Source organism: Cygnus olor, chromosome 8, assembly GCF_009769625.2.
Source record: "Cygnus olor isolate bCygOlo1 chromosome 8, bCygOlo1.pri.v2, whole genome shotgun sequence".
NCBI classification, from domain to species: Eukaryota; Metazoa; Chordata; class Aves; order Anseriformes; family Anatidae; genus Cygnus; species Cygnus olor.
This window is the reverse complement of record NC_049176.1, coordinates 24267787-24292239: the sequence shown is the minus strand read 5'-3', so window position 1 is coordinate 24292239 and position 24453 is coordinate 24267787. Positions and strand designations below refer to the sequence as shown.

Below are 24453 nucleotides of genomic sequence, written 5' to 3'. Positions count from 1 at the left end.
GACAGCCTCTGAGCATACTGCTTAATTAGAGACACCATGGTTTAGTTGATGCAATGAGTAGGGCTGCATATGCAGAGAGAGTTGTGTGCCTCAGTTTCCCCAATTACAAAAGGAATGAGGGTATTTTTTTCATTGCACTAAGAAGAGGGAATTAATTATTTTAGCTTAGGTCACTGCCTGGGTTAAATCTCTGGATGGAAACCTCTTTCCATCCACGTTACCACTAACAAACCTGTATGACTCTTTTGTCTCTGAGCAGTCGAAGGCACCTGAAGACCTGAATTCTTGCTGTGAATAGCAGGCATTGCTGATGTCTCTGTAAAGATGGACATCTCAGGTTAGAAACCACATTGTGGGGTGATTCCTATATGTGTGCATGTGACTCAGGAAGAAGCCTGCGTCTTTTGCCACAGGCAGGAACTCGGTGAAGCAAAAAGTGGTTCCACCATGTTTTTGTCTGAGAGTCTTCAGTGTGTATTGTCCTGTTCCCTGGAGAAGTGGAAGGAGGTCTGAATTGTCCAGGTTCTTATTATATTTGGCTCCCTCCATGCCTGCGGCGGTAACCTCAGCAGAATCCAGCATCAGCTGCTGCAACAGGAGATCTTTGTAAGGTGTGAAGGCATCAAGCTGAAGAAGTATATGGTAAAACAATACCACATGTTGAAAGCACAATAGGAGTAAGTCCATTTTGGCACAGCCTTCCACATGAAATCCTTTTTAATTTCAGTGACGTCACGTTCCCAGTCTCAAGGAACCTATAGCAGTATTTTCTGTGCCATAAATAAATCCACTTGGGGACTAATAAACTAAACTGTTGCTAATTTGTAATGTGCCACTTTTGCAGCAGTATCCAAAATTCATATGCACTAAGATTCCAGGGATGGAAAGAATGAGGTGGCTTGTCCCTAACCACTGGTTAACTTTTTAAGTTACACTGGTGAGTCGGGTGCAGTTTGGCTTTTAGTGAGGCCCCTGGGGAAGCAAGGCCATCTTAGCCTACAGTCTTTAAAAAAAAAAAAAAAAGACTATTAAAATAAAAGCATACATATAAATAACATAAAATTCAGGGAAATGATGTCTTTGTGACCGAAGCAGGAACACTTGTGCCATTCAGGGGCCTTGCTTGTACTTTTGCCTATCACCACTGATAAGCATGAGCAACCTTGCCTCATTTTATAGGCACAGGCAGGCCTTTATGTGTACAGGGCCTCTCTGCTTAGTGTGACTGCGTGGTTCAAGGGGATTTTTAGGGGGTCTGGCTGTGAGGTGAGGGGAGGGGAGTGTGACAGATATCTCAGCGGGGCAGGTTGGTGCCCTCAGCATAGCAGATAGCAGCTGGTTATTGCTCTCGTTGCGAGTGTCCATGTGTATCTTGTTCTCCCCGTTTCACTCTGTTGTGATCTGCTTTTTGGGTTTAATCTTAGATTAGGCTGAACTTTTTCTGTTGTAAGAGTAACAGTCCAGAAAAAAACTGAAATGCTACGTCTCTGGGGCAGATATGTGTTAGAGGTGTTAAAAGACTGTTTTGATTTTGCCCCTTTTGTTGCCACCGTTGAAGACAGTGAAAGATCTCTATTTTGTCACATCTGGAGTGGAAAATGTTGCTCTTTCAACTTTTTGGGCTCGTATCGGCATGAAAGCAAGTATCAAAGGACTGGGATTTCTCTCAGGACACACCACTTTTTTCTGACAGCTCTTTGGATGGTTCATGACTGGGAAGGAGTTCAAAGCAACCTCAGACAGTTGAGTACCCTCCTGTTATCACAAAAACATCAAATCCCTGCATAGCTTTGCCTCCTCTTTAAAAACAGTGTCTGTCCAGGGCTGGCCCCATCCTGCCATTACACTGATAATACGCAGCGTCTCTCACAGTGAAGTGGCACTCTCTCCCAGGATGAAGCTGATAGATACCCCTGCACAAGGAAAACCCACATTAAACTAATAGTCAGATACACCAGGAATGTGTTTGCTTTGCAGTGGAAAGGACTTGCCTGTTCTCCTCTGAAGGAGTTACGGTCTGCCACAGGCTTCCTATGTGGTTCTAAGCAAAAGGGTTAAAGCATGTCTCTCTCCCATGAGAAATGATCCCAGATCATCTTTTCATCCTAACGTTGTCACTAGAAGGGTGCACAGTCAATAATGAACACACTGGGCATAAACCAATAAAGCCCCTCAAGGTCTCCTCAGCAGTACCAGCTGGGGCACTGAGCAGAAACACCAACAGTGAAGGTCATGAAAGCACCGCAGACAAAGCGCCTGACAACCTGAGCTGACAACCAGCACAAAAAGTGCTGGTTTTGTTCTGTTCTTCACTAGATAACAGCTCCTGTCCTGTTAGCGTTTCCCTGGAGCTGTATGGCAGCGCATGGCAGCCCTCCCTGAAGGCCAGCGAAGGCCTTCTTGTGGAAGATTTCTCTGCTTCCAGCAGTTCTTCTGCATTTGCATCCATCTGGAAAAACTCTGCCTGTCTTACCTTGTGATGAAGGTCTGTCTTCTCACTTGCGCAGGACCCACCAAATGCGGTGGCCCAGCAGATAAACCAGTATAGGTTTAGGTAGGGCCTAACAGTAAGAAGTATTGTTGAGTGTTTATTGCAGGGTCAGGATCTCTCATATTAATCTTTCCCTTCAGCGCTGGCAACCCACCCGAAAGTAGCATCTAGGAGTTCAGGTATACGGGACCTGTGGGAACTCAGAAAGTTGCTGCCTGTCTGCAGAGCTACCCTAACAGGCCCTACAAGCACTCTTAAATGATGATTAAGTCAAGCTACCTTGTGTGCAGTTGCGCCGGGCTGGGGGTTGGCACAGGGACAGCTATTTACACTTTATCTGACGTGCTAACATCGCAGTAATTCAGCTGTGGTTTGTGTTCTTAGTGCATGAAACTCCTTCCTACCCCATCTCTTCCCAGCATGCTTATAAAGTGTAGGGAGACACAAACTACTCTCAACATGAAAATCAATTCGGGGGTGTCCACATCAGCATTTAGTTTGGATCAGGACCTTGCTTTTGCAATGAATCCCTCAGTCTTACCCCCGTTGCACCTTGGTACTTACTGTGGATTCAAGAGGCGTTCAGTCCATGGGACCAGCCTAGTGCTAAGCCAAAGTAAACCTCCTGAAATGTATATAGTGTTTATTATATCAGGCCCCACTCTCCTGATCCATTCCTGTCGGGCCACACTACTTGCCAATTTAGCCAATTCAGACTCTCATTTTTAACAGCTTCCCCCAGCCCTTCCTCCATCTCACACATTACAAGAAACCCTTTTCATGCAGTTTCACTGTAGACAATGTGAGCTGGTGCAACTCACAGGAGCAGGATTTACTCACCTGAGTGAAGTCTGTGCAGCTGGCCTATGAGTTACAGAAAATTATCTTTGAGTCTTTCAGCTGTAACCTGGCGTAGGCTGACTTGCACCAGTTAAATCTGTTATTACTTTGCTGGCTTTATATTCATGTTCACTCCTGTTTATCTATCAATATATTGTGTGCCAACAGCATGATTGCAAGGCCAGAGGATTATATTATCCAGGCTATCTGAGCTCATCAAGTCTTGCCAGTCTTATAAATCCTTCCTCATTAGTAAAGGATCCCAAGCGATTAGCTAGTATGTGATTGCCAGGGCCAAAGTAAGCCTTCTTTCCCTGACATTATTCAATATACTAAGTAGAGATAGAGTCTTTTTCTTTTCCTTCTTCCATCTTCCTTCTTTCCCTTTCTCTTTCCCTTTCCTTTCCTTTTCCCTTTCCCTTTCCCCTTCCCTTTCTCTCTCCCTTTTTTTTTTTCCTCCTGTCTTTTTCCCCCAGCCATGCCGTCTGGTCTTTGCTGGGCTGGAAAGTCACAGAAGCTGTTTTCTGTCAGTTTGTTGATATCTTCTTCCTCTCCTAGCCTGGCACAGAATCTGCTTTTGTTAGTTTTCCTTTCAGGAATACATGTGCACTTCAGCATGAGGTCTGACAACCTTTACCCTCCAGGCATGACTAATTCCCATTTACAAGACCACTACAAAATCCATCAGATCAAAAATGTCAGGAAGCCAGGAAAACCCCATCGCGTACGGCTGGGGCTGGTCCCCCTGTGCTGTGTGACAGAGTGCACTCTGTCGGCCGTGCTTTGGTGCGATAAGGTCAAGTAGAAGTGGCACTTTGAAGGGAAGGGGGACGGAGGGGAGGGAAGGAGGGTTTTGGTTTCGCAAGCAGCCCGTGATGCGTTGTTTAATACCGTGCTCTTCGTAGCCAGGCACCGTGGCTGTAATGACAGCCAGGGTTAAGGCAATGGTTTAAATTGAAAGTAAGGACTTATCAGATGTCTTATGGTGTTGGAAAACCTGAGGTGGAGGCTTTCATGGGGTTGAGTTTGGAAGTAGGAAAACAGCAGTGCAAAGCCCCTAATAAGTTTATTGGAAGTTGCCTTCAAAGTTTTGCCTTTATGTGGTTTAGGAGTGGTGATAGTGATAATCCAGGCTGGTTTTTCAATCTTTTTTTTTTTTTTTTTTTTTTGATACTATCTTTTATAGAAACATGTCTTAGCACTGAGAAACAGGATGGGGAGAGTGTCCCAAATCCTACTCTGGTTATCTAATCCAACAGCTTATTTTCAGCCAAACTCTCAATGACTTCAGCTTCTGGTGAGGCCAACTCTGAGGGCTCCTGAAAAATCCCTCCCTGAGGCAGAAATCAGCGTTACACCGACAGTCTGTGGTTGAATCTCTTGACATGTTCAGTCATTGCCCAAAAAGCCAGTGCAGATGAAGAGGAATAAAAATGTACGCAGATGTGAGGTCTGAAAGAATAAGACCACTCTGTGAGCAAGACCTCAGGAAGCAGGAGGTGGCCTTGAATCAACCACGGAAGAGTTGGAAATGAGGTTTGTGTTGAGCTGCCCAAAGGGAGCTGGAAAAAGGAGTGAGAAAGAGAAGGTCTTGGGGGAGCAAACCCCAGGGAGAAGGCAATATTGAAAATAAATGAAGGATCTCAATTTCTGTTGCAAGCATGACCCTTTGACTTCAGCAGGGCTGTAGCAAATAGAATTTGGTTTTATGGACACAACTTGCTTACAAATCTGAGCTGGAGTGCACAAGAGAGGCACATAGGCAGCTGATTCAGCAGCAGCTTTGCTGGCTTTTTCACTTGGAATTGTGTGAGCCCCTTTTCATTTTTCCCCTTTGGATTTCAGGAGGAAGATTTCAACATTGTTAAAACCTTCTCAGTCCCATCTCTGAAACCCAAACCTGGTACGAACTACGGGAAGGTGGTTTGTAGAGCTTCTGTTCTAACCTGGAAAGTTCTGAATTCTCTCTGTGTGGGCCTGATCCAAGATCCATAGAAATCAGTCTTAGGCTTGCCATATACTTTAATAGAAATTGGACCAAATTGCAAAAGTTTCCTATTCCTCTGGCTGATTTCTATGGATTTTTGCCCACTCAATTTAAAAGAACAATTTATATCATAAAAAACAAACCACTTTCGTTGTGTCTTTCTGTGTTTAGATTTTCTTGGTTAATGTTCTTTCCTTACTGTAACTGGCTGAGAAATGGTGACTATGACTTTTGTATTGTTTTAACGGGACATGAGGAGGAAAAGTGGTTTAAGTACTTGCTGAAGGAAGTTTTATCACTCAGCTTGAAATTAGAAAGGTTGGTGTTAAAGAAGCCCCACCTGAGCACTCAGAAGAGATGAGATGCCCATCATTTGATGACCAATTATTATGTGGTGTCTTAGAATTTTAGTCTGGAAAACATCTATTCCATGGCAGAAAATACCATGCTAATTGAAGACAGCTCCTGTCCGTGACTGGTTCTTACCACCTCTGTGCATCTCGGTCCTTTGGGACATGGGTTTATGAGGCTGCACCAAGTGACTCATCTCCGTCTTCCTGTTACCCTTTCACAAGAACGAAACTCATTGTGTCTCATTCTCCTCTTACAAAAGGGGATTTATCCATGCCCACATCCTCTAAGTACAAGCTAAGTCTTTACCACTGGGCAAGAACTTTCTTCCTAGCTCCATTGCAAGTCAATACTGAAATACCTTGGCAGAACTCATGTATGAATTAGGCCTGGAACAGCAGAAAAATTGTATGGGAGGTTGAGCTGAGGTAGTAAGTTTTCATTAGTTGAGTCTGTAAATCTCTGGCATACAGTATCCTGCAGCCTACTGGGGTTTCCCCAGCCTTCAGCACCGTGGGCCTTCAGCACCTATCGCAGCTCTGGGCCACCCGTGCAGGTTTGAGCTCTGTTGCATGTCAGGATCTGGTTGTGGTTGTGTTACTATGCGTAGGGAGTTTACACAGAAAGTACCACCTGCTAGCAGCCTGCCTGACCATGCTCCAAGTTCAGCCTCAGCTGGGAAGCCCAAAAGCTTTGCTTGTGCAGGGCAGAGAGAGGGGAGGCATCAGCTCTCTGGGGTTCTCTCTAGGATGAAGTCCTACGTGGATTCCTTGAGAGCTGAGTTTACTGCTCAGCCTTCCCTTCACGTCATCTCTGCGTTATCACCTTTTTTTGTAGGACTTGGAGGAACATAGTTACCTGGAGACCTGTACCCTGTCCATCAACTCTGTAAGAACAGGCAATAAATTTTGTAGCCTTGAACAAGAAGGCTCCCAAACTAACAAAAGATAAAATGCATTCATGTCCCCTCAGGCTTCCAATGCATTATACACTTTATTTTCTTGGGTGAAGAAATATGGTGGAAATCATCCACTTACTTCACCAAAAAGAAAATTGAAATAAACTTAGGACCGTTTCATCTTTTTTTCCTCTTTTTTTTTTTTTTTTTTTTTTTTGTGCTCTAAACTTTTCTTAGCTAATCAGGCTTGTAGTGTTAGCAGCTCATTTTGATGGCTTGTACTAATAATTTTGTACAGCTTGCAGGATAAATGTCCAATGATGGAAATGAGAGTGATCCTTTACTTCAGTCTACTATCTGCTGTATGTTTGTATGTAAAAAGAGCGAGATGCCCAGGACTTTCCTCGTCAGCCTTTCATGGGTTTATGGTTTGGATTTTTTTTTTTTCCCCTCTTAATGTTACTAACTCAGAAGTAATAAATATTTTAGAACAAAGTTGGAGGGACTCATTTAGGGTTAGATCTGACCATAAGCATGTGATGAATGGGCTTCAATTTAAATGCCAGTGGTTGGGGTAGCGGCAGGCGGTGGCTGCCACTCGAATCGTGCAACTCCTACACGTTCCAGCCACAGTGGACTGAGTTTAATGAAGCAAATTTAGTAGGGATTTAGCCTGACCTCTGGGATTTCCAAAGCTGCATTTAAGAACCCCAATTAAGGAGAGAGGAAAGATGTCTGAGTAAACTTGTCTCTCTGAAGGAGATATCTCCATCACCCATAAGAAACTGTTAAAATTGCTCCTTTTCAATTTGTCCCTTTGGTCAATTTTTGTTATGTATAAGCAAAGGCAGCAGGATTCCCTCACAGAGTGTGATCGGTGGAGTGGTATATCTTGGTGTGAATCCATGCACTTGAAAGAGTTACTGCTAGATTATACTAGTGAGAACCTGAAAAAATATCAGCTGTAAATATACAGTGTAACTGATGTAAAGGCAAATGTTTGAAAACCTCCAGGATGCTGATTTAGCTTGGCTGTACTTCAGCCAAGCCAGTATTGGTCTGAGATGAGTTTTATTGACATAAAGCTGCTGCAGTGAATCAAGCTACATTTCTCTTTGCTGATAGGCAAGCGAGGAAGTATGTGCCTCTGAGCAGCAGGCTCTGCTAACGTGTAGGTGGTGGCAATTCTTACATGAGCCTCTTAAAGGAAATGCTGAGTGCTGCTGGGTTGCATGGACCAGGTCCTTACAAAGGTCTTCTGATTTTAAAGCTTGTCATAGTCTTCCTTCAGAAGGATGGAATTGAGCTGCACCGCTGGCTTGGGAGTGTATAGGACTGTTCCCTAGCTGAGGATGTAGTTCAAATATTAATTGCCAAGCTTACTATTATTAATCTATGATTCTTATTAGTTAGCGTGGTATTAACCAACAAAGTGATGGTGCTTAGCAGCAAAAGATCTAGAACGTAGTAACTGGGGATTTAATGCTTGTTAAATCAACTGTTGGAGGAAGCTGAGCAATTCCTGAGACTGGCTTTGCTATTTTCTTTTGAGTGAGCTAGTGTTGGCCTTTTTCAATTGAAAGCCATATAAGTGTTTTGGGTTGTAGGGGGGAATCCAAGAACTGTATATCATTTTAGAAAAAATAAATAGACCCTGTCATCTATTACAGCACTGTCACATTGGTTTGCATTTACAACTGAAAAGAAATGAGGCTGAAGACTGTTCATTCCTATTATTTTCCCCTGATTTGTTTCTTTCTTTGCTTTCATGTGTGGGTGGGTTTTTAAAGTTTTTGTCTTGCTTCATTTGGCAATTTTTTGTGTGTGTGTCCCACATTCTGATGTGTTGCAGTTCATCTGCAGGCTGCAAGACTGAAGCCCCCAAGGGTGGGCAGTGTGTAGTTCCTGCTTAGCACTCAAACAGGTAGCAAGTGGGTAGGTTATAATTTAGGGAGGAGGAGAAAGAGAATAAAGATAAATGTTTCGGAAGTTCTCAAAATGTCCAATGACCACAGTTCATATGTAGGAGGAGAAGTCCTTCCCTTCCTTCTCCTGCCCTGTTTCTGAATGATTTTGCAGAGTGGCTGTGAGTGAGGCTTAGCTAAACTGAAAGTGCCACAGCCTGGAATGACAATCAAAAGAGATGCGTGTTGTTATAAACACTCAATCATTTTCCTTCTTTCTTGTGGAGTTGTTATTAAGCCCAGAGGTTCAGAAGTTCAAAAATATAAAGGAATAATTTGTACAAGAAAAGAAAGGAGTCTATTTCACAAGCCATTGATGCTTCCACTGGGAATTAGCAGTAGCTGTTTGAGTAGCCAGGGTCATACAGAGCAATGATGCATTCTGCTCCCACTTAGGAAACCCCTAATTTTTAACTTTTTAACAGCCACAAGCTTAAGTTTCTGTCAATGAAAAGTGGAGAGAATGTTTGAGGAGCTCTTATTAAAAAAATAAACTTCAAATGATGATTGACTCCCCTTTTATGTCTCTAGAATGGGGCCCATAAATCTCAACAGTTTTCTCTTCAATGGCTACTTGTTCTTTTTGGTTGGTGACAACTTTTATTTTAAGTGAGCTCAATTCTTAAATTAACCCTTGTGTTGACTCAAGCCTCCTTGTTTGTCTTTGCTTTGCCTCCCACAGATGGAGAAAAGCTTAGCATATGGTAACAGATCCATTCCCATTTCCTGGTTGACATGAAACGTGGGCATCGGTGTCGCTTGAGGAGGGAGAAACCAGACTTCAAGAATTCTGCTTCCAAAGAAAGCAGAGCTCTCAGTTAGCGAGACTCCCCTTTGAATCTTTGGTGTAGGACTTCTGATAGACAGATGAGCACAAAAGGTTTAACTCATTTGAGAACAGATACTCAAAGTCAGATGTGCACATTCAAACTCCCAGTCCCATTCCATACGGATGGGTTCTGGCGCTCCCTCCTTTGTCATGCTTTTAATAGAAACTGTATGGATACAGCTGTTTTGCAGTCCCTGGATTTTTCCTGTATTTAGAACTAAATCCAACTCTTGAAGCCTGCTAAGGAAATACCTAATATAAAACCCATAAAAATCTCAGGCAGCATCAGCCACTGAACCTACCAGAAGACGCATCTGAAAAATCGGTTGAGTAGCAAAAGTGCTGTGCCCATGGGCGTCCATTAGCTAGTGGGTGTCCTTCACAGGTATGCAAGCTCTGGAAGCCTGTGTGTGGCCAGTCAAATTTGGGAGCTCTATCTTATATCTTTCTGTCAGTGACCTGTTACACAGTCCTGGGGCCTAATGCTTATGTCAACATGAGGTTAGGTTTCATGGCATCCTCAGCAGAGCAGGAATGTCCTGGCTTATATTCATCTCCCCAGGAGAGAGAGAGGGTGGGAGAAAAGCATTCAGCAGCTACTGGGCAATCTTCTGCCATTTCTTGACAGGTAGTGATATAAATCAGGGACTTGAGTGGGACACGAAGGCAAGACCTTGTTGCTCTGTTTAGATCCCTATCAGCCATGATTAGTTCAGTGCTATAGGTGGAAAGATAAACGTGGCTTCCTGTGATCTTAATTGTTTCCACCAGCCTTTGAACTGACACATTCATCTGGTAGCATTTAGGTTTGAATACAAAAGACCAAACTATGCCCAAGACCACATGGTGGGCAGCAGAACCAGTTCTGAGGTCTGCTGGTGCCATCTGGAAATCGGTCTCTTGGTCATGCAGTGCAACTGGGGCATGGGGACTTGAGTTAATCCCAAATAGGTGGCTAGGATTATCATATGGAAGCTTTTAGGTGCCAGAGGGTCTGGATTTATTGCAGAGGAGATTGGCAAAAGTGCTGTGGGATGGCTAGGGATGGACCAGAGACTTCATATGATGCTACAGGGATTCCTGCTCTGCCATTCCCAATGCTCATATGACAGGAGAAAACAGTTTGGATTGCTTTTCTTGAGCGACTCCCCCTGTAACTGAAATAGTTTCTGTGGATCTTTCACAGAACTACTAGTTTCTTGCATTAGGAGACCTTCCTCTCCTCCCAAGATTCTTTAATGGATTAGGTCTGCAGTCTCTGCAAGTAACTAACTCATACTTTCATCCATCTACCTTCAGCGCTGTGCACAGGGCTCGACTTCACTTCAACATTCTTGCATACAATGGATTCCCATGGTAATAACTTGAAAAATACCATGCTAGCTTTACTCTCTCTTTAACTTTGATATTTACCTATGGGAAATTCTGAGAACGGCAACAATCCTGATATATTTAGTGGAGGGGGGTGCTTTAAAAGCAGAAAGATCTTTGGCAAATGCAGCCTGCAAGGAACAGAAACAGTTTATTTCAGCTGACAGCTTTGGAGAAAACCAGCATTGCTAAGTTTCAAATTAGTGTGGGTAGACACTAATAAGAAAATTTAGGGCTAGCAATTCAGAGTGAATAGTTTATTGCTTTTTGGTTAATCCCTTTTCAATTTCTATCAGCATAGAAAGAGGAGAACTCTTTCAGTCATTTGTGCCCAAAGCAAAATGTGATGAAAATAGGCAACCTGAAATGTAATTTAGCTCCCTAAAAGCAAAGAGGAGTGCTCACCCCATCAGGAAAAAAAAAAAAAGAGTCAGAATTTGCCATTTAAACAAGACTCCATGAAGTCTTTGTTTTAGTAGTGTTTGTATTCTAACACTTTGAATCCAGTAACTTCTGGTTACCAGAGCTCAGTAAAGAATGTTTCCTGGGAAACTTCTTTTGCAATTTATTCAGTTTTCTACCCTGTGTATTAACTGTCTGACATTTTTCTCTGATGTACTCATGCTTTGGAGCCACTTAATGAATAATTCCAGACCTACAGCTCATTTCTAAGTGGTCCTGAGCATTTGCCATTCAAAACCCAAGCTAACTTTGTTAGAATTTATTAATTATATCTCCATATGTGATGAACAATTAAATGTCAAGCATAACTGCTCTTGTACAAAATACAAACACAAGGCAAAATTTCCTACTAAGAGTTAGCAGAGTATGGCTGGGGCAAACTAAGGTGACCAACTTACATCTGCAAAGAACTCGGTCTGTAAAACCACCCGAGTGCATTCCCCTTCTTGCATACTTCAGGGAAGGTAAAAAGATCACTGAACAGGGAAGAAATGCAGAAAAGCTGCTATCTTCAAAATAAGCTGATCTCTCACAGCCTTCTCACTGCATCATCCAGTTCCCCTCCCTCAGGGTGATGCAGGCAGCATTTCAGCAGGGGAGGATCAGCACAGCTCTGCTGGCATCATCAGAACTGTGCTAAATTACACCGGCTGAGTCTCTGGCTCTGCAGCCCTGCTCCTAGTTGTTAGGTTTGAGAAGATAAATCAAACCTGGAGGTGGTGCTCAGTGCTACACTTAGTACTACCGCTGCTTTGGGATTCTCTACTGGATGTTTTCCCTACTGTCCTGACACATCTGAGTGGGCTGAAGCCAAGAGCTCCAGAGCCACAGCTGCCCATGATTGTGGAAAAGGCTGCTATTGCTCTATAGTATTCCAGGGTAGCAGCAAAGAGGTTTGATTTGGGGATTTGCTTTTTCACCTTAGCACATCCTGGACTTGTCTGAGCTGTGTCCCCATGTGCGATGTCAGCAACACCAGCAGGATTTCTGGGAATCTTCCTGGTGAAGCACAGTTTTAGAGGGAACAACCTGCTGAAAAATGTTTCAGGGGATGGCAGCATGTGCCAACTTACTGCTGTGTGTGGGCAGATTTACAGTGGATCAGTATTAATCAGGCAAGGAAATAGAAGGGAGGGGAAAAGTTTTTTGTTTTTTTTTTGTTTTGTTTTGTTTTGTTTTTTTTCTCTGCTTTGGGGAGTGCGTTACCTGCCCAGAGGAGGGGATACATCTAAGGAGCAGGGAGATGTGGCTAAGGGGACAGAAGGTGAATCTGAGGCTTCTCTCTTTACCAGGTATTTCTCTTCTGTCTGAGTGGATGAACCAGAATGGTGCTTGAAAACAGCAGTAACTCTGATATTTATTTTGTATTTACATGAGGAAATAGCCCACCTTAAAGGATATTTGAAGCTTTGCAAAGAATGTTTTTCAAGGTCCTTTCTTACTGGTTAGAAGAAAAAGGAGGAAAAAAAAAAGGAAAAAAAACATTAGCTAAATGAAGTGCTTTCCCCAGAATTTGCCAGTTCATGTAAATTTTCACAGCAAGAATACAACATTTGGCTTTAGCAAAAATCTGTGAAGATTCTGCTTGATTTCTTAACAGCATATCCCCTCCAGTAGCTGGTTTCATAAGCATTCTCTGACTGGAGACTGTTTAGCCTAGACATACAAAGGTTCAAGTAATGTGATCTTTTAGTCCCAACGGTAATGAAAATATGGTAGTTATAGCTGTCTCTAGAAAGATAACCTCCCATAGTTCATAAACAACAGAATTGCACTGAGGGAGACTTATATTAGTAGAAAATAGTGTCTGAATTTATCATTCTGACCTTGAAAGCTAACAGAGTGGTTTGTTTCAAATAATTATTTTTATAAATTTCTTCTGTCTTGGCAACTTGACTTGTGAATAGATTACAGTTTCCTTGAACCTATTTATTAGTGGAATTTATTTGCTGAATAACTGATGTAAATAACTCTGTGAATAGAAAGTAATTATTCTTGGCCTCCACTTAGTTTCAAGGCAAGCACCTGGCTGCAAGTAGATGATATGAGAAATTTGAGCTGCTGTGATTTGATGGGTAGGTCACCTTCTTTCCCTGGCTAACTGAATATTGAATAATCTTTACACAACTTGCTGCTTCCAGGCAGGAGTCCTGTAGACTGCAACACAGCTATAATGCCATACAGTGTGTACTGGAGCCGCTGTGCCATATGGGTAGCAGCAAGTGGCTCTGGTGCATCCTCCTCTACCCCCAGAGAAGGCTTCCCCTATGTGCGGGCTTCCCTGGCTGCCCCTGAGCTCTGAAATGACAATTATTGTCTTTGGGTGCCTCTGATTCTCCGTTTTCTCTTTTCTCTCTCCCTCCAAAAGGCAGCTGAAGCAGGAGCTGCTGCATTCATTTCTTGTTAAGCTCATGGACACATCCCACCATTCCCCCTTGTCCTATCATTATCTACACGAGCAAAGAGTCCCTCTCCATCCTTTTTATAAGACTCCTTTAAGTATGGATAGGCCGCAGTGAGGTCTCCCTGGAGCCTTCTCTTCTCCAGACTAAACATCCCTAGCTCTTTCAGCCTTTCTTCATGGGAGAGGTGCTCCAGCCCTCTTATCTTTGTGGCCCTCCTCTGGATGTGTTCTAACAGGTCCACATCTTTCTTGTGCTAGGGACTCTGGACCTGGACGCAGCACTCCACGTGGGGCCTCACAAGGGCAGAGCAGAGAGGGACAATCCCCTCCTTCTCCCTGCTGGCCTGGGCTGCAAGCACACACTGCTGGCTCATGTCAAGCTTCTCATCTACCAGAACCCCCAAATCCCTCTCCGCAGGGCTGCTGTCAATAGGTTCTTCTCCCAGTCTGTACTCATGCCTGGGAATCACTGAGAGCATTTTCAAGGGCATGTTTCCTGTTTTCCCTGGCTGCCCAGTGGCAGGCCCGCAGCAGCGGCCTTGCGCAGTGTGGTGGTGCGACCTGAGCCAGGCTGAGCTGAGCCTCCCACAAGGCGCCTGCCTGTCTTCCCGGCGAGCTAGGGTTGATCATCTCTGGTGCCTTTCTCCAGACTTTGATTAAAATAAGCCTACGAGAAGTTACCTGTAGGATTTCTGTGGCCATCTATAGTTACCCAGAACTACAGTGGCACTGCTTAGTTGGTTCCCTGCCAGGCGCTCTTTGTGCAGGCTTTTTGCCAAAGGAGGAGGTGGCCTGTGGCATGTGCTGTTCTGCACCCAAAAATCCCTCTTGCTGATGGCAAAAGGATCAGGGAGAACCCTTCCTTCCAGGCCTAAGTACATTTGGGCCAGTGCAACATCTTTAATCACAAAACCCATGAAGTTAGTGCTGGGCCAGGCCCTTTCCTCAGGTGCTTCTCAGGCAATGGGCCTGTGATGGGCAGTGCACCCAGCACAGGCTCACTCCCCAGGAGGGGTGACAGAGAGAAGGGCTGGAGCCACTGCCCATGCTCCCCAAGTCATGTACTTTTGAAGGTCTGCATTACCACCCTGAAGCAGATCCAAAGATGTAACTATGAATCTCTCAGAGCAAGGAAGGAAAGAGGGGTTCTCCTGGTGAGGCCACCTGGGGTTCCCTGTGCCCCAATAACAGCTCCTGGCACTGGGAACATCCCATTACCTGTCATTATTAATGAAATGGGTTCTCAAGTGAGCAGGCTGCGAGATCAAGTCCTGTGTTTATCAACAGACACAGGGTACCCCATGCTTGTTCACCATTTCCCCCATGTACTGCTGGTGAGGTTGTTTTGCATAATAAAATAAGTTCAAACCTTTTCCTCTGCTGTCCCAGATCTTGATGTGCTTTTTTTCAGTTCTGCCCTGCCGCTGAACTCGCAGGGACACAATCACCTTCAGGGTTAGGAAACATTCCCTTTTCTACAGATGCCAACTTGGTCATGCTCATGTGGAGACTAGGGAACCGAGCCAGTTGTTACCCCAAACGGTCCTTGGCCAGAGGCAGTTAGTTGCTCCATCTGGCTTGCTGGAAAGTGTATCCGTTCCTAAAAGGCAGTCATTTATTCTCCAGCGTGCTGTTATACGTTGAAATTGGCACCTGTTTGTGCTGATACCCAGGGCTGTGAGCAGGAAATTCAGGTCTTTATGTCCCTTTCAGCCCTTCTTGCTGTGGGAGCAGCAGTCTGGAAAGGGGCCGTGCTGGCATCGTGAGGTGTTAAGCTGGGATGGCTGAAGGAGTTAATCTGCTGCCTCACTGTAATATAATAGAAAGAAAAACATGCCTGTGGGGCTAGTCCATTTTACTATGTAGCTTCAGCTGGTAATTAAAAAGAAGCAGTTCAAAATTAAGCAGTAATATGAATAAAACCCCAAATTAAATATACCCAGGACAGGCTGGATTTTCAATGGGTGGATGCATAGCATATCATTAAACCAGTCTTTTAAAAAAATAATAAAAAAAAAAAATCTCAGGCTGGCTGCCTAAAACCAGGAGCTCCCAAAGCTTTGCTCTGTCCCATGAGGGTGCCCCTTTCACTGTGGCTCCTGTGCCACCAGGGCACAAGCCGAGCCATATGCCCTGCTGAGGCATGCTCCCACATTCTTTCTGTTACAGTGGAGACAAAAAAGTAAAATTGAAACCCCAGATGGGCCCATAACAATCTTACTTGTGAGTCAAGAGCGCAAATGTGGTTTTAGGTTCTCAGGAAGGATTTCATGTGCCTCCTTTGAGAGCGGTGATCCCTGAGATGGGGACAATGTGCCCATTTAAGGTGGAGGAAAGTGATCGTGGGCAATGCCCTTTGGGTTCCAAGTGCCTTTCCAGGCTTCCATTTCAGAAATGCAACTGCTGAGCAAAGTAGCAGGCTCAGCTGGGCAATCGATGTGACCTTCTGTGTGTCTAGACAGGCAGCTGGCTGCTCCCAAATAAAGCACTGCATCCAAGCACGGTGGTGATTTGGGGGTAACCGAAGGGGGAGCAGGGAGGCGAGAGGGAAAGAGCGATATGAGAAGAGGCACTGTCAGCCACAAGCTCCCCACCTGGCTGGTTTCCAAAAGATGGATGTTGTGTGTCTGAAGAAAGCTCACCCTCTGCTCACCTCATGTCTTAAATTCTTTCCCAAACTATCTGTTACCGGACACTTTCGGAGGTGTTGGACTTATCTGGGATGAGTGCTTTCATTTCAGTGACGCCGTGGCACCTCTCCTGGAGCACTGCTCCCGTCCACAAACCTGCTCATTGAACTTTTAGCTCCCACAAAACTTGGTAGTCGTGGGGGTAGGATTTCGCTGACATTGAGGTAGCATTTGGGTTTTTGAATACAGAGGTTTGCTAGGAAGTGGTGAGATACCCATAGGACAGGGATCACTGAGCAGAGCCTGGGGCCAAGGCAGGCGTGCAAGGTTGGTGGCACAGGAAGGGATGGAATGGGGACCAAGGGACACACAGGAGCCAGGCTGCAGCTCAGCTCAGGGCATCACCAAGTAGGCAGCAGGGCTCTGTCCGGTCTGTCCTGCTGGACCACAGCTTGTCTTGCTTGGGTGAGAATTTATTCTGTGCGTATGGGTTTCATTTGGTCTGGAGGTGTTCGACAGTTATCATCAGGTATCGCGCAGCCCAGCTCCTTTCTCCTCATGGAGTTGGGTGCGTTCACATCAGGGGAGTGCCCGAGCCTGTTATCTCTCTAATGGTCTTTCTGATGCCTTTATTATCTGAAAATTGAATAAGTCTGTTTAAAATCAAACCCAATTGCCAGCTACTCAGCCCTGGAAGAATTGCTATTCCTCTGCCACAGACTGGTGTCAAATGTGTAAAGAAGCGGAAGAAAACAATTTACATCATCAGGGCCACTGACTTGATTAAGAACTAATTTTTTTTTTTTTTAGGTTACTAGTAGGAGGGGGCATCAGTTTCATAGGCAGTGTTTTGTTGTCTCGGAGGCTAACAGATTTTTAAGTCCCGGAACTGAATAGTTTAGGTGAGTCCTGGTTAGAAGCCATTTTCTTCTGTGCCACTTTCGGTTCAGCTATAAACAAGAAAAAAATACTGTCTCCCTTTGAGAGTGCAGTCTCATGCCAGAGGTATGAATTGATTGTGCTGTTGATTTACATTCTTGCTTACAAGATCTAAGACTGCAGCCCAGAAGCCTAACCGGCAGCCCTTGGACCTGCAAGTCCTCACTGCCGGGCAGTGAGGTGGCCATTGCCACTTGTTGCACTTCAACCAGGAAAACACTTGCTGAATCAGGCTGCTTGGAGTGTAACTCTTTCATTGCAAATATTTAGCCTTTTGGGTAGGTTCAGCCATCAAAATTCATCTACTGAACCCTGTACAACCTAGGGAATAAAATTTCTCATGTTAATCTTTGCAGGGTCAGGTCCTCAACCAGCAAATTTCTTAAACGTAGACCTAAAACCTCGAGGCTTCCGGGATAAGTGGGATTTTAGTCACTTATTTACAAGCCTAACCGAAAAGGCCATATTTAAGAAATTAGATCGATGTAAGAGTACTGGATGCAAGTAAATCCCGCATACAAAATCCACAAAAGCAATACATTTAGACTGCAAATTTAATAGCTGTAATTCTATCCCTTTCAGTGTTTCAATTTTGATTAAGTTGCAAATCCTTCCTTCTGTTATTTCTTAATCTATTTGCCTAAGCTTGAATTTGGGCATTGACCAAAGCGGAGAGTAATCCTACTCAGTTTCTGCTCCCTCCTGCTACCGATGGAGACAAAGAACCAAATTGTTCTGTTGTCCCCAACATTTTGGGGATGTTTTGGCCTATTTAACATGTGACATTTATAGTATATATATTACGAATGATAAATTGTTTCTCAAGTGCTATCAGGATGGAAATTAACTGAGCTGCGAGTTTTACTCCACTGTCTTTATTTGTTGTCTTAATTCCCTTGTGCAAGGGAAGACCTGTATATAAGAGAACAAACTAGAGCTTACTGACCTGTATCTATCACGTAACCCACAAAAACCCCGCACAGCTGCTCTCCAGGCTACAAGTAAATTATATACATGCTCAAGCTCTGATGAAGCCAGAAACTTTGTGCAGAAGCAGTAGTATAGTACTGTCAGCCCAGGGAATGAATGAGAGCTGCTGTCAACCAGGAGAATCCTTCCTGGGCTATGGCAATGGCGTGTTGAAGGAGTGGGGGACCCATGCACATTGCAGTGTTTTCTGTCAAGGAACTGTTTCAGAGTTTTTTGTTGTTGTTTTGTTTTATGCCTCGATTCAATGAAACACAAAGAAAATAAAAAAAAATAAAAAATGGCTTTAGCACTTCAAAGTTCATCATGGGAAGTTTGTGTAAAGAGAAAGGTCAAGAGGTTGAAGCTAGTGCTAAGCTCCTGGAAGTCAACTTAAATACTTCCTCGGGACCTTTGGGTGTACAGGGCTGAAAGCTGGAGCTCTTATCTCCCCATAGCATTTCCAGCACCAAGAAAATCAGTCATGGTCTCAGGACTGTGAGCTATTAGCATGAATGCTCTTCACCAGGTCATGCCTGCATGTCAGCATTACTAACCTGGTAGGATCTGCCATTGTTAGGGGTTTCACCAGGCACCTTGGTCAGATTCAAACTGTTTTATTAAACTGGTTAATTGGTAGTTTGAAAGGGAGAGAAAAAAGCAGGGTCCTTAGGTCTCCTTGGTCAGTGCCAAGCCGCAGACTGTTAACTACTCCTGCCTTTCAGAAGCAATAACTGCGGGTTTGGGGAACATATGGAACCAACTAGCCGAAAGGCTTTTATGAGGAGCTTTAACAGGGGGCACGGTTTTGTGAGCAGAAATTCCAGTGGATGAGTTAATAGTTTCACTTTCCTTAGCTGTCCCTTTATAGGAACAACAACAACAAAGTCAGGCGCGTTCCTCCAGTGGCCCCGGCTGTACAATGTGCCGATGCATCCAGGATTTCTCTTGGACACTGAGAGAGTCCTTTATAGCTCCTCCAGGACCTGTTTTTTCAGAGCGATTTCCTGATGCTGACCTCATTAGGTGAGTTTCACAGCTCACTAATTCCTAGCAACAGTGCAAAAGATTCAAGGAAAGGGGAAACCCGTCTTCTGGAAACCAATGGAACTGAACAGATTTGGGCAAACACTTTTATTGCTTTTCATTAATCTGGAAAATCAGGGACTTGGTTTTTTCTTTCTTTTCTTTTTTTTTTTTTTCCTTTGCTCCAGGCCATTATTTTGAACTGAAACAGTATATTTGATTTTCTATTTGAGTATAGAGAATGACAACAACAGAACAAGAATCTCAGAAGAGCAGTATAGCTCAATACTTATGTTGTAGTTTGTTTTGAACCAAGCAGGAGAATGGGCACTTCTTTTCTTGAGTGGCAGTGTGGGTTCTGACGGGATATAGTCACCCAAATGCTTCCAGTAATGCTTACTTAGTATTTGCTTTGTGGTGGCACTTGTCCAAAAGAGAGAGCAAAAGAAAACAATAGTTCCCTGACCAAGAGATGACATCATAGCGTGAAACTTAAGTACTTGTTTTTGTGGTATTGTTATTAATCATGGTTCTATGCAGGGGTCATCCTGTAACTCCAGCTACTGGAGTCATGTGAATGCAGTGTTTATGGTTCAGCCTTCGTAAGTTTAGGAATGGAAAGTGATTTCTCCATCACATAACAATGAAATTTATCTGCACACCAGAGTCTGGTGCAAGAGTTTTCTCAGGGTTTCCTTTCCTTCTCAAGTCTTTTCAATAGCAATTGCACCAGAAGAACACAGATCCCTTTCTTTTCAGCTTAACGCAAATTTTATTTCTTCTGTTGTAACATCTGAATTTGTTTTCTGTTTTATTAGCAAAATAGTTCATAAGAATATTTGGGACCACTGAAGTATGTTACTGAAGTATAGTAACAAGGCTTCCTTGTCTTATTTTAAGATGGCCTCTGAGATACCATTGTGGCACCATTTGGGACTGTAGTCAGACAAACTGAAGAGGTGGTCTGAGGAACCTTTCCACTTGGTTAGAAATCCATAGTATTGCCTCCTAGACAAGGTGATGGGTACAGAGTTGAGCTGTCGTTAGAATTGGGGTAACTATAAATTTTAACAAAATAAACTGAAGTGTCCAAGATCAGTGGGGCCAAAGACCAAAGGTTAAGGCAGTGTGGCAGCACAGGTACTCTTGGGTAGTGGGGAGAACAGATGGCATGAATATAAGAAATGGAGCAGCCTTGTTCACCAAGAAATTAAACCTGAGGACCCTGCCAATATCCCCCTTCCTGGGCGTAGCTTGATTGCAGGTCACCCATAATGTAAGAGCTCTCACCTTGTCCCAGGTCTGCCTCTGACCGTACCAGGGAAGAGCTGGTCTGGTACAGACCCCTTATCCATGAGATGGCAACAGGCTATGCAAAAGTGCTGCTAAAAAGACTGCCCAGTGGTGCGTGGGGCTGGTGGTACCTGCTTTCTTCAGCAATAAAGCTGGACCCATGGGTTTGCCATAAGGGCCGAGCTGGTGTCTCCAAACATGCTCATAAAATCTGTGTCGAATGCTTCTTTCCAGAGAATGACACCACTTGGGTGAAACGGCTTCCTCCTGGCAGGGTGAAAAACCCCTCCTGTTGTCTGTGTTTGATCGCTTGCAATTCAGGGCCAGAGACAGCTGCGCAAAAATGGCTTTCCAAGCACGCAGATGTGAGGATCATAAATTGCGTGAATAAAAATGCACTTTCCCAGAGCCAAACCCTTAACTTCCCATCACTTTCCAGAACAAATACTGTCTGCTGTATTTATTAGGTGGGACTGTGCACGGGCAGTCGCTCTAAGTGTGTTTATTTTGAAGTCATCAGTTGTTCGGTAATCTCAGGCACCTCTGGGAGATTTAACTCAGATAGAGGTTTAGGCTGGAGGTCGTGGGGTCACTGATATTAAGATAGGGAGAAGGAAAGGAAGCAGCATTGTTTTTGTGGCATTATCTGAACAGTAAGGAAAAATAAATGCAGCTTTTAAGATGGCTTTAACCAGACTCTGGGGGAAATAGCCTACAAATCCAGCAGGCAAGTGACTGCTACAAGACCCTGCATCTCTTCAAGTGTGTTTTGGGCCACCCAACCAAAACCCACGGTGATTACGGGGTGATTAAGCAAGACTTCTCTAGAAATCTGCTTAGGTGGCTGAAATTTTGCTTTAGCATATGCAAGAGCTTCAGTTTCTACTTTCAACTCCCATCCTAGAATAAAATCTCTCGAGCTGCTTTTTGGGCAGTTGCTTGAACCCAGAGATTAGCTTCCCTGCGGTGTCAGCAGAGTGCCAGAGCTCAGCGGGCCAGCAGCACTTCGAAGTCCCATTGCAACACGGGGGCAGTGAGCAAGAACACGAATGTCCTGACACGGGCACTGCCACTAATGAACTCTGGGGTCCATCTCCTGTGGCAAGCTCTGAATAACTCCTTCTCTCTCATGGTGGTGTCTTTGGTGTCTTATATGAAGTGAACTCACACTGAGGCCTTTTCTGCAACCAGACGCTTATTTTCAAGGAACATGCAGGCAGTTTTCTTTAAGACCTCTAACCCTCTGCAAATATGACTGAAATCAGCTAATAGGTTCCAAATTTATTAGGAGGAAACAAAGAGACAGACGCAGAGCATGAACACAGAGCACTGGTTTCCTCAGGAAGCCAGAGTAACCCCCCCAAAAAAGGCATCTGGAATAAAGGAAAGATTTGTTTATCATCTCCTTAATATTTTACCATAAAACACTCTGACTTATCCTCAGGGTTCTTCTGGTTGTTTGTATATATATGTGTGTGTGTGTACACATTTTTGTGTATAAAAATCCAACAACATCCATTGTTTAAAAAATCAAAATGAGAAGGATTTTACTAAAAGCATTTTGGGAAAACCTCTACTCTCGGTTTTCCTGTCAAAGTTTTTCTAAGCTTTTATTTTTATTAGTCAAAATGTTTAGAATCCCCAGGAAATCCTGGGATGAACCGTTTCCTCTTTGAGCTGTAGCCCTTAGGGGAAAAAGAGAAAGCTCAGAGCCTTTCAAAGCTTAGAAATTTTTAAGCTGTATTTTTTTTGCAGATTTTTTAAATTACAGGAAAACTAAGTTAGGTAGATGCTTAACTTTAGGCTATGGTCTAGGGGAAGTTAGATCTCTTCGTAGAAAAGCCTGAAGAGACCCTTAGATCTGAACAAGGAAATCTCTTAGGCTTGGATCTTAAGAGGGAACCAATTGCAGAACTGCGGTATAACAGGTTCAGTTGAAAGACCATCTTTATATTTTTAAAAAGTAAATTTAAAAAAACATTTGCTTTCCCTCAACCAGAATTTGTGTGTGTTAGTTAACATCTAACGGCTTCCTATTAAGAGGCTGTTAATGCCCTGGAGATACTTTTATTTTCTTATTCCTTAAAAAAAAAAAAAAGAAAAGAAAATCTCAGATCATATTTGTTATATACCTGAGGTTTTGCAGAAGTAAATCCAATTGACAGCGTTACAATTCAATATATATGTTCATTTAGCAAAAGGGTAGGTGAAGGGGGAAAGACTAAGGAAGGGAGACTAATAGTGAATTTCCTAAAGTTTCTGGTATTAAAAGCATTAAGAAATTCCCCTGCTACAACAGGGACTTTTTAAGTTTTTAAGATTATGATTTATTTTTTTATTTTTTTTAAATCTTCCAGCTTTATTTGGGCTTTGGATTTAAGCTAGCTGTCAGGAAACAGAGGCAATAGAAGCTTCCTACTTCTGGGACTTTTTCATTCCAATGTCTCTCACGTAGCCAAGTTATGTGCAGAGATAGCCTAAATGTCCTCAGACCACTTGGCCATGAGTTCCAAGCAGTGTATGTGTTGTGAAATTAGACTTTATGAAGAATATCAAGGATCTTATAATAAGGACTTCTATTAGAGAAGGATGGAATTCCCTTCCAGTTGGGAATACCTAAAGATCATTCCTTACTGCTGCGTGCCAGGATGGGTCAACAGACTTCAGGCACATAAGAGTTTTTAAAAGTTTAGCCTTTAAGGCTTTGCTTCTTTGATACTTGATATCTTTAACTCTCCTGTTTTTATTGTTTGCATTTCTACAGGTGCTGTTTGCTCTAAACCAAACTCTGCTCCAACATGAAAGTCTCCGAGCAGGTAGTTTGCAGGCCCCGTATACCACTGAAGATCTCATCAAGCATTATAATTGTGGAGACCTGAATGCCGTCATATTCAATCACGACACTTCTCAGGTAAGCAAAATTGTTGTGGATGGGCCAGCTAACTGAGAATAAATCAGTTGTTTTAATAGCAATGGTATTTTCCCTTAAAAGGCAGGAAGAGTTCTCCTACCATAGCCCCTGATCTAAAATTTCTGCACTGGATACAGTGACCTCTGTTCGTTAAAATGCTTGGCATCTGTTTCTGCCAGATAAACGCATACATAGCTCCCCTCTTACAGGTATCATATGACAACAAAGTGTTTAATTCAGCTGATGAATAGAGGTACAGAGAGGTTAAGAGCCTGGCATAAGGCCTGTCAGGTGCCTATAGCACAGCAAAAAGTAAAACTCCGGTCACAGGGTCATCACTTTATACCCCATCACCTCTTTTCCCTGTTCCTTTTGATGCCTTGTGTTTTCTTCTCTACATTTGCCTGGTGAGAGACTGGGGTTTCCTTGGTATTGCTCTGGCTCTGGGGAAGTGACTGCCTGGAAAACTTTCCTAGGAATGTGCCTGAAAAAAAGTTAATTATGGATGTTTGTGGGGCTGTTGAATGTGGTCCCCTCATTAAGGGGGGAAAAAAAGCTTTGTAATATTTGAGCTTATATTTGGAGAGGAAGTGAACCTTTATGTAAATACTTTATAAAGTAAATAACTTCTCAAACATGTCATAATTCAATAATTTTGTATGTGTCTCAGGCAGCCCTTCAGTCTCTGTTTATCTTAGTTATCCAGTGCTATTAAAGACTCTCAATGGAGCAGAAATCTGCTTTCAGACTAGTCTGATAGTTCATGGCAAACTCTGGGATTCTCTTTTAATGCTTAGGTTCCTCTTTCTTCCTTCCCATTAATTCTATGGAAACTTGGTCTTTGGTTGTCTTCTAGTTCTTTTTTTGATAAATGTCCCGAGGTTCCTGTCTCAGGTGCAATGACATGCTTAAAGGGGACCTGTATAACCTTTGGCAGTATTATGTATGTTTTGCCAATGAAAATCTATTAAATTATGATAGCGGTTTACCATTAGGAAATGGAAAATCAAGGATAATTATGTGACCTCAGGAGAGAACTAAGACAGTGTGAGCTCAGTCTGTCGATCTAGGTGGAGGCCTCTGAGACTTCC

At 43.5% G+C, this 24453-nt stretch overlaps 1 protein-coding gene across 3 annotated transcripts in view; it reads left to right on the top strand.

Moving 5' to 3' along the window:
* TRABD2B (TraB domain containing 2B) overlaps positions 1-24453 on the top strand; it is a 284436-nt gene that overhangs the window by 133736 nt on the left and 126247 nt on the right. For all 3 annotated transcript variants that reach the window (XM_040565346.1, XM_040565345.1, XM_040565347.1), the window contains exon 3: positions 23216-23362. In XM_040565346.1, the coding sequence (XP_040421280.1) occupies positions 23216-23362 (147 nt within the window). The remainder of the gene's footprint in view (positions 1-23215; positions 23363-24453) is intronic.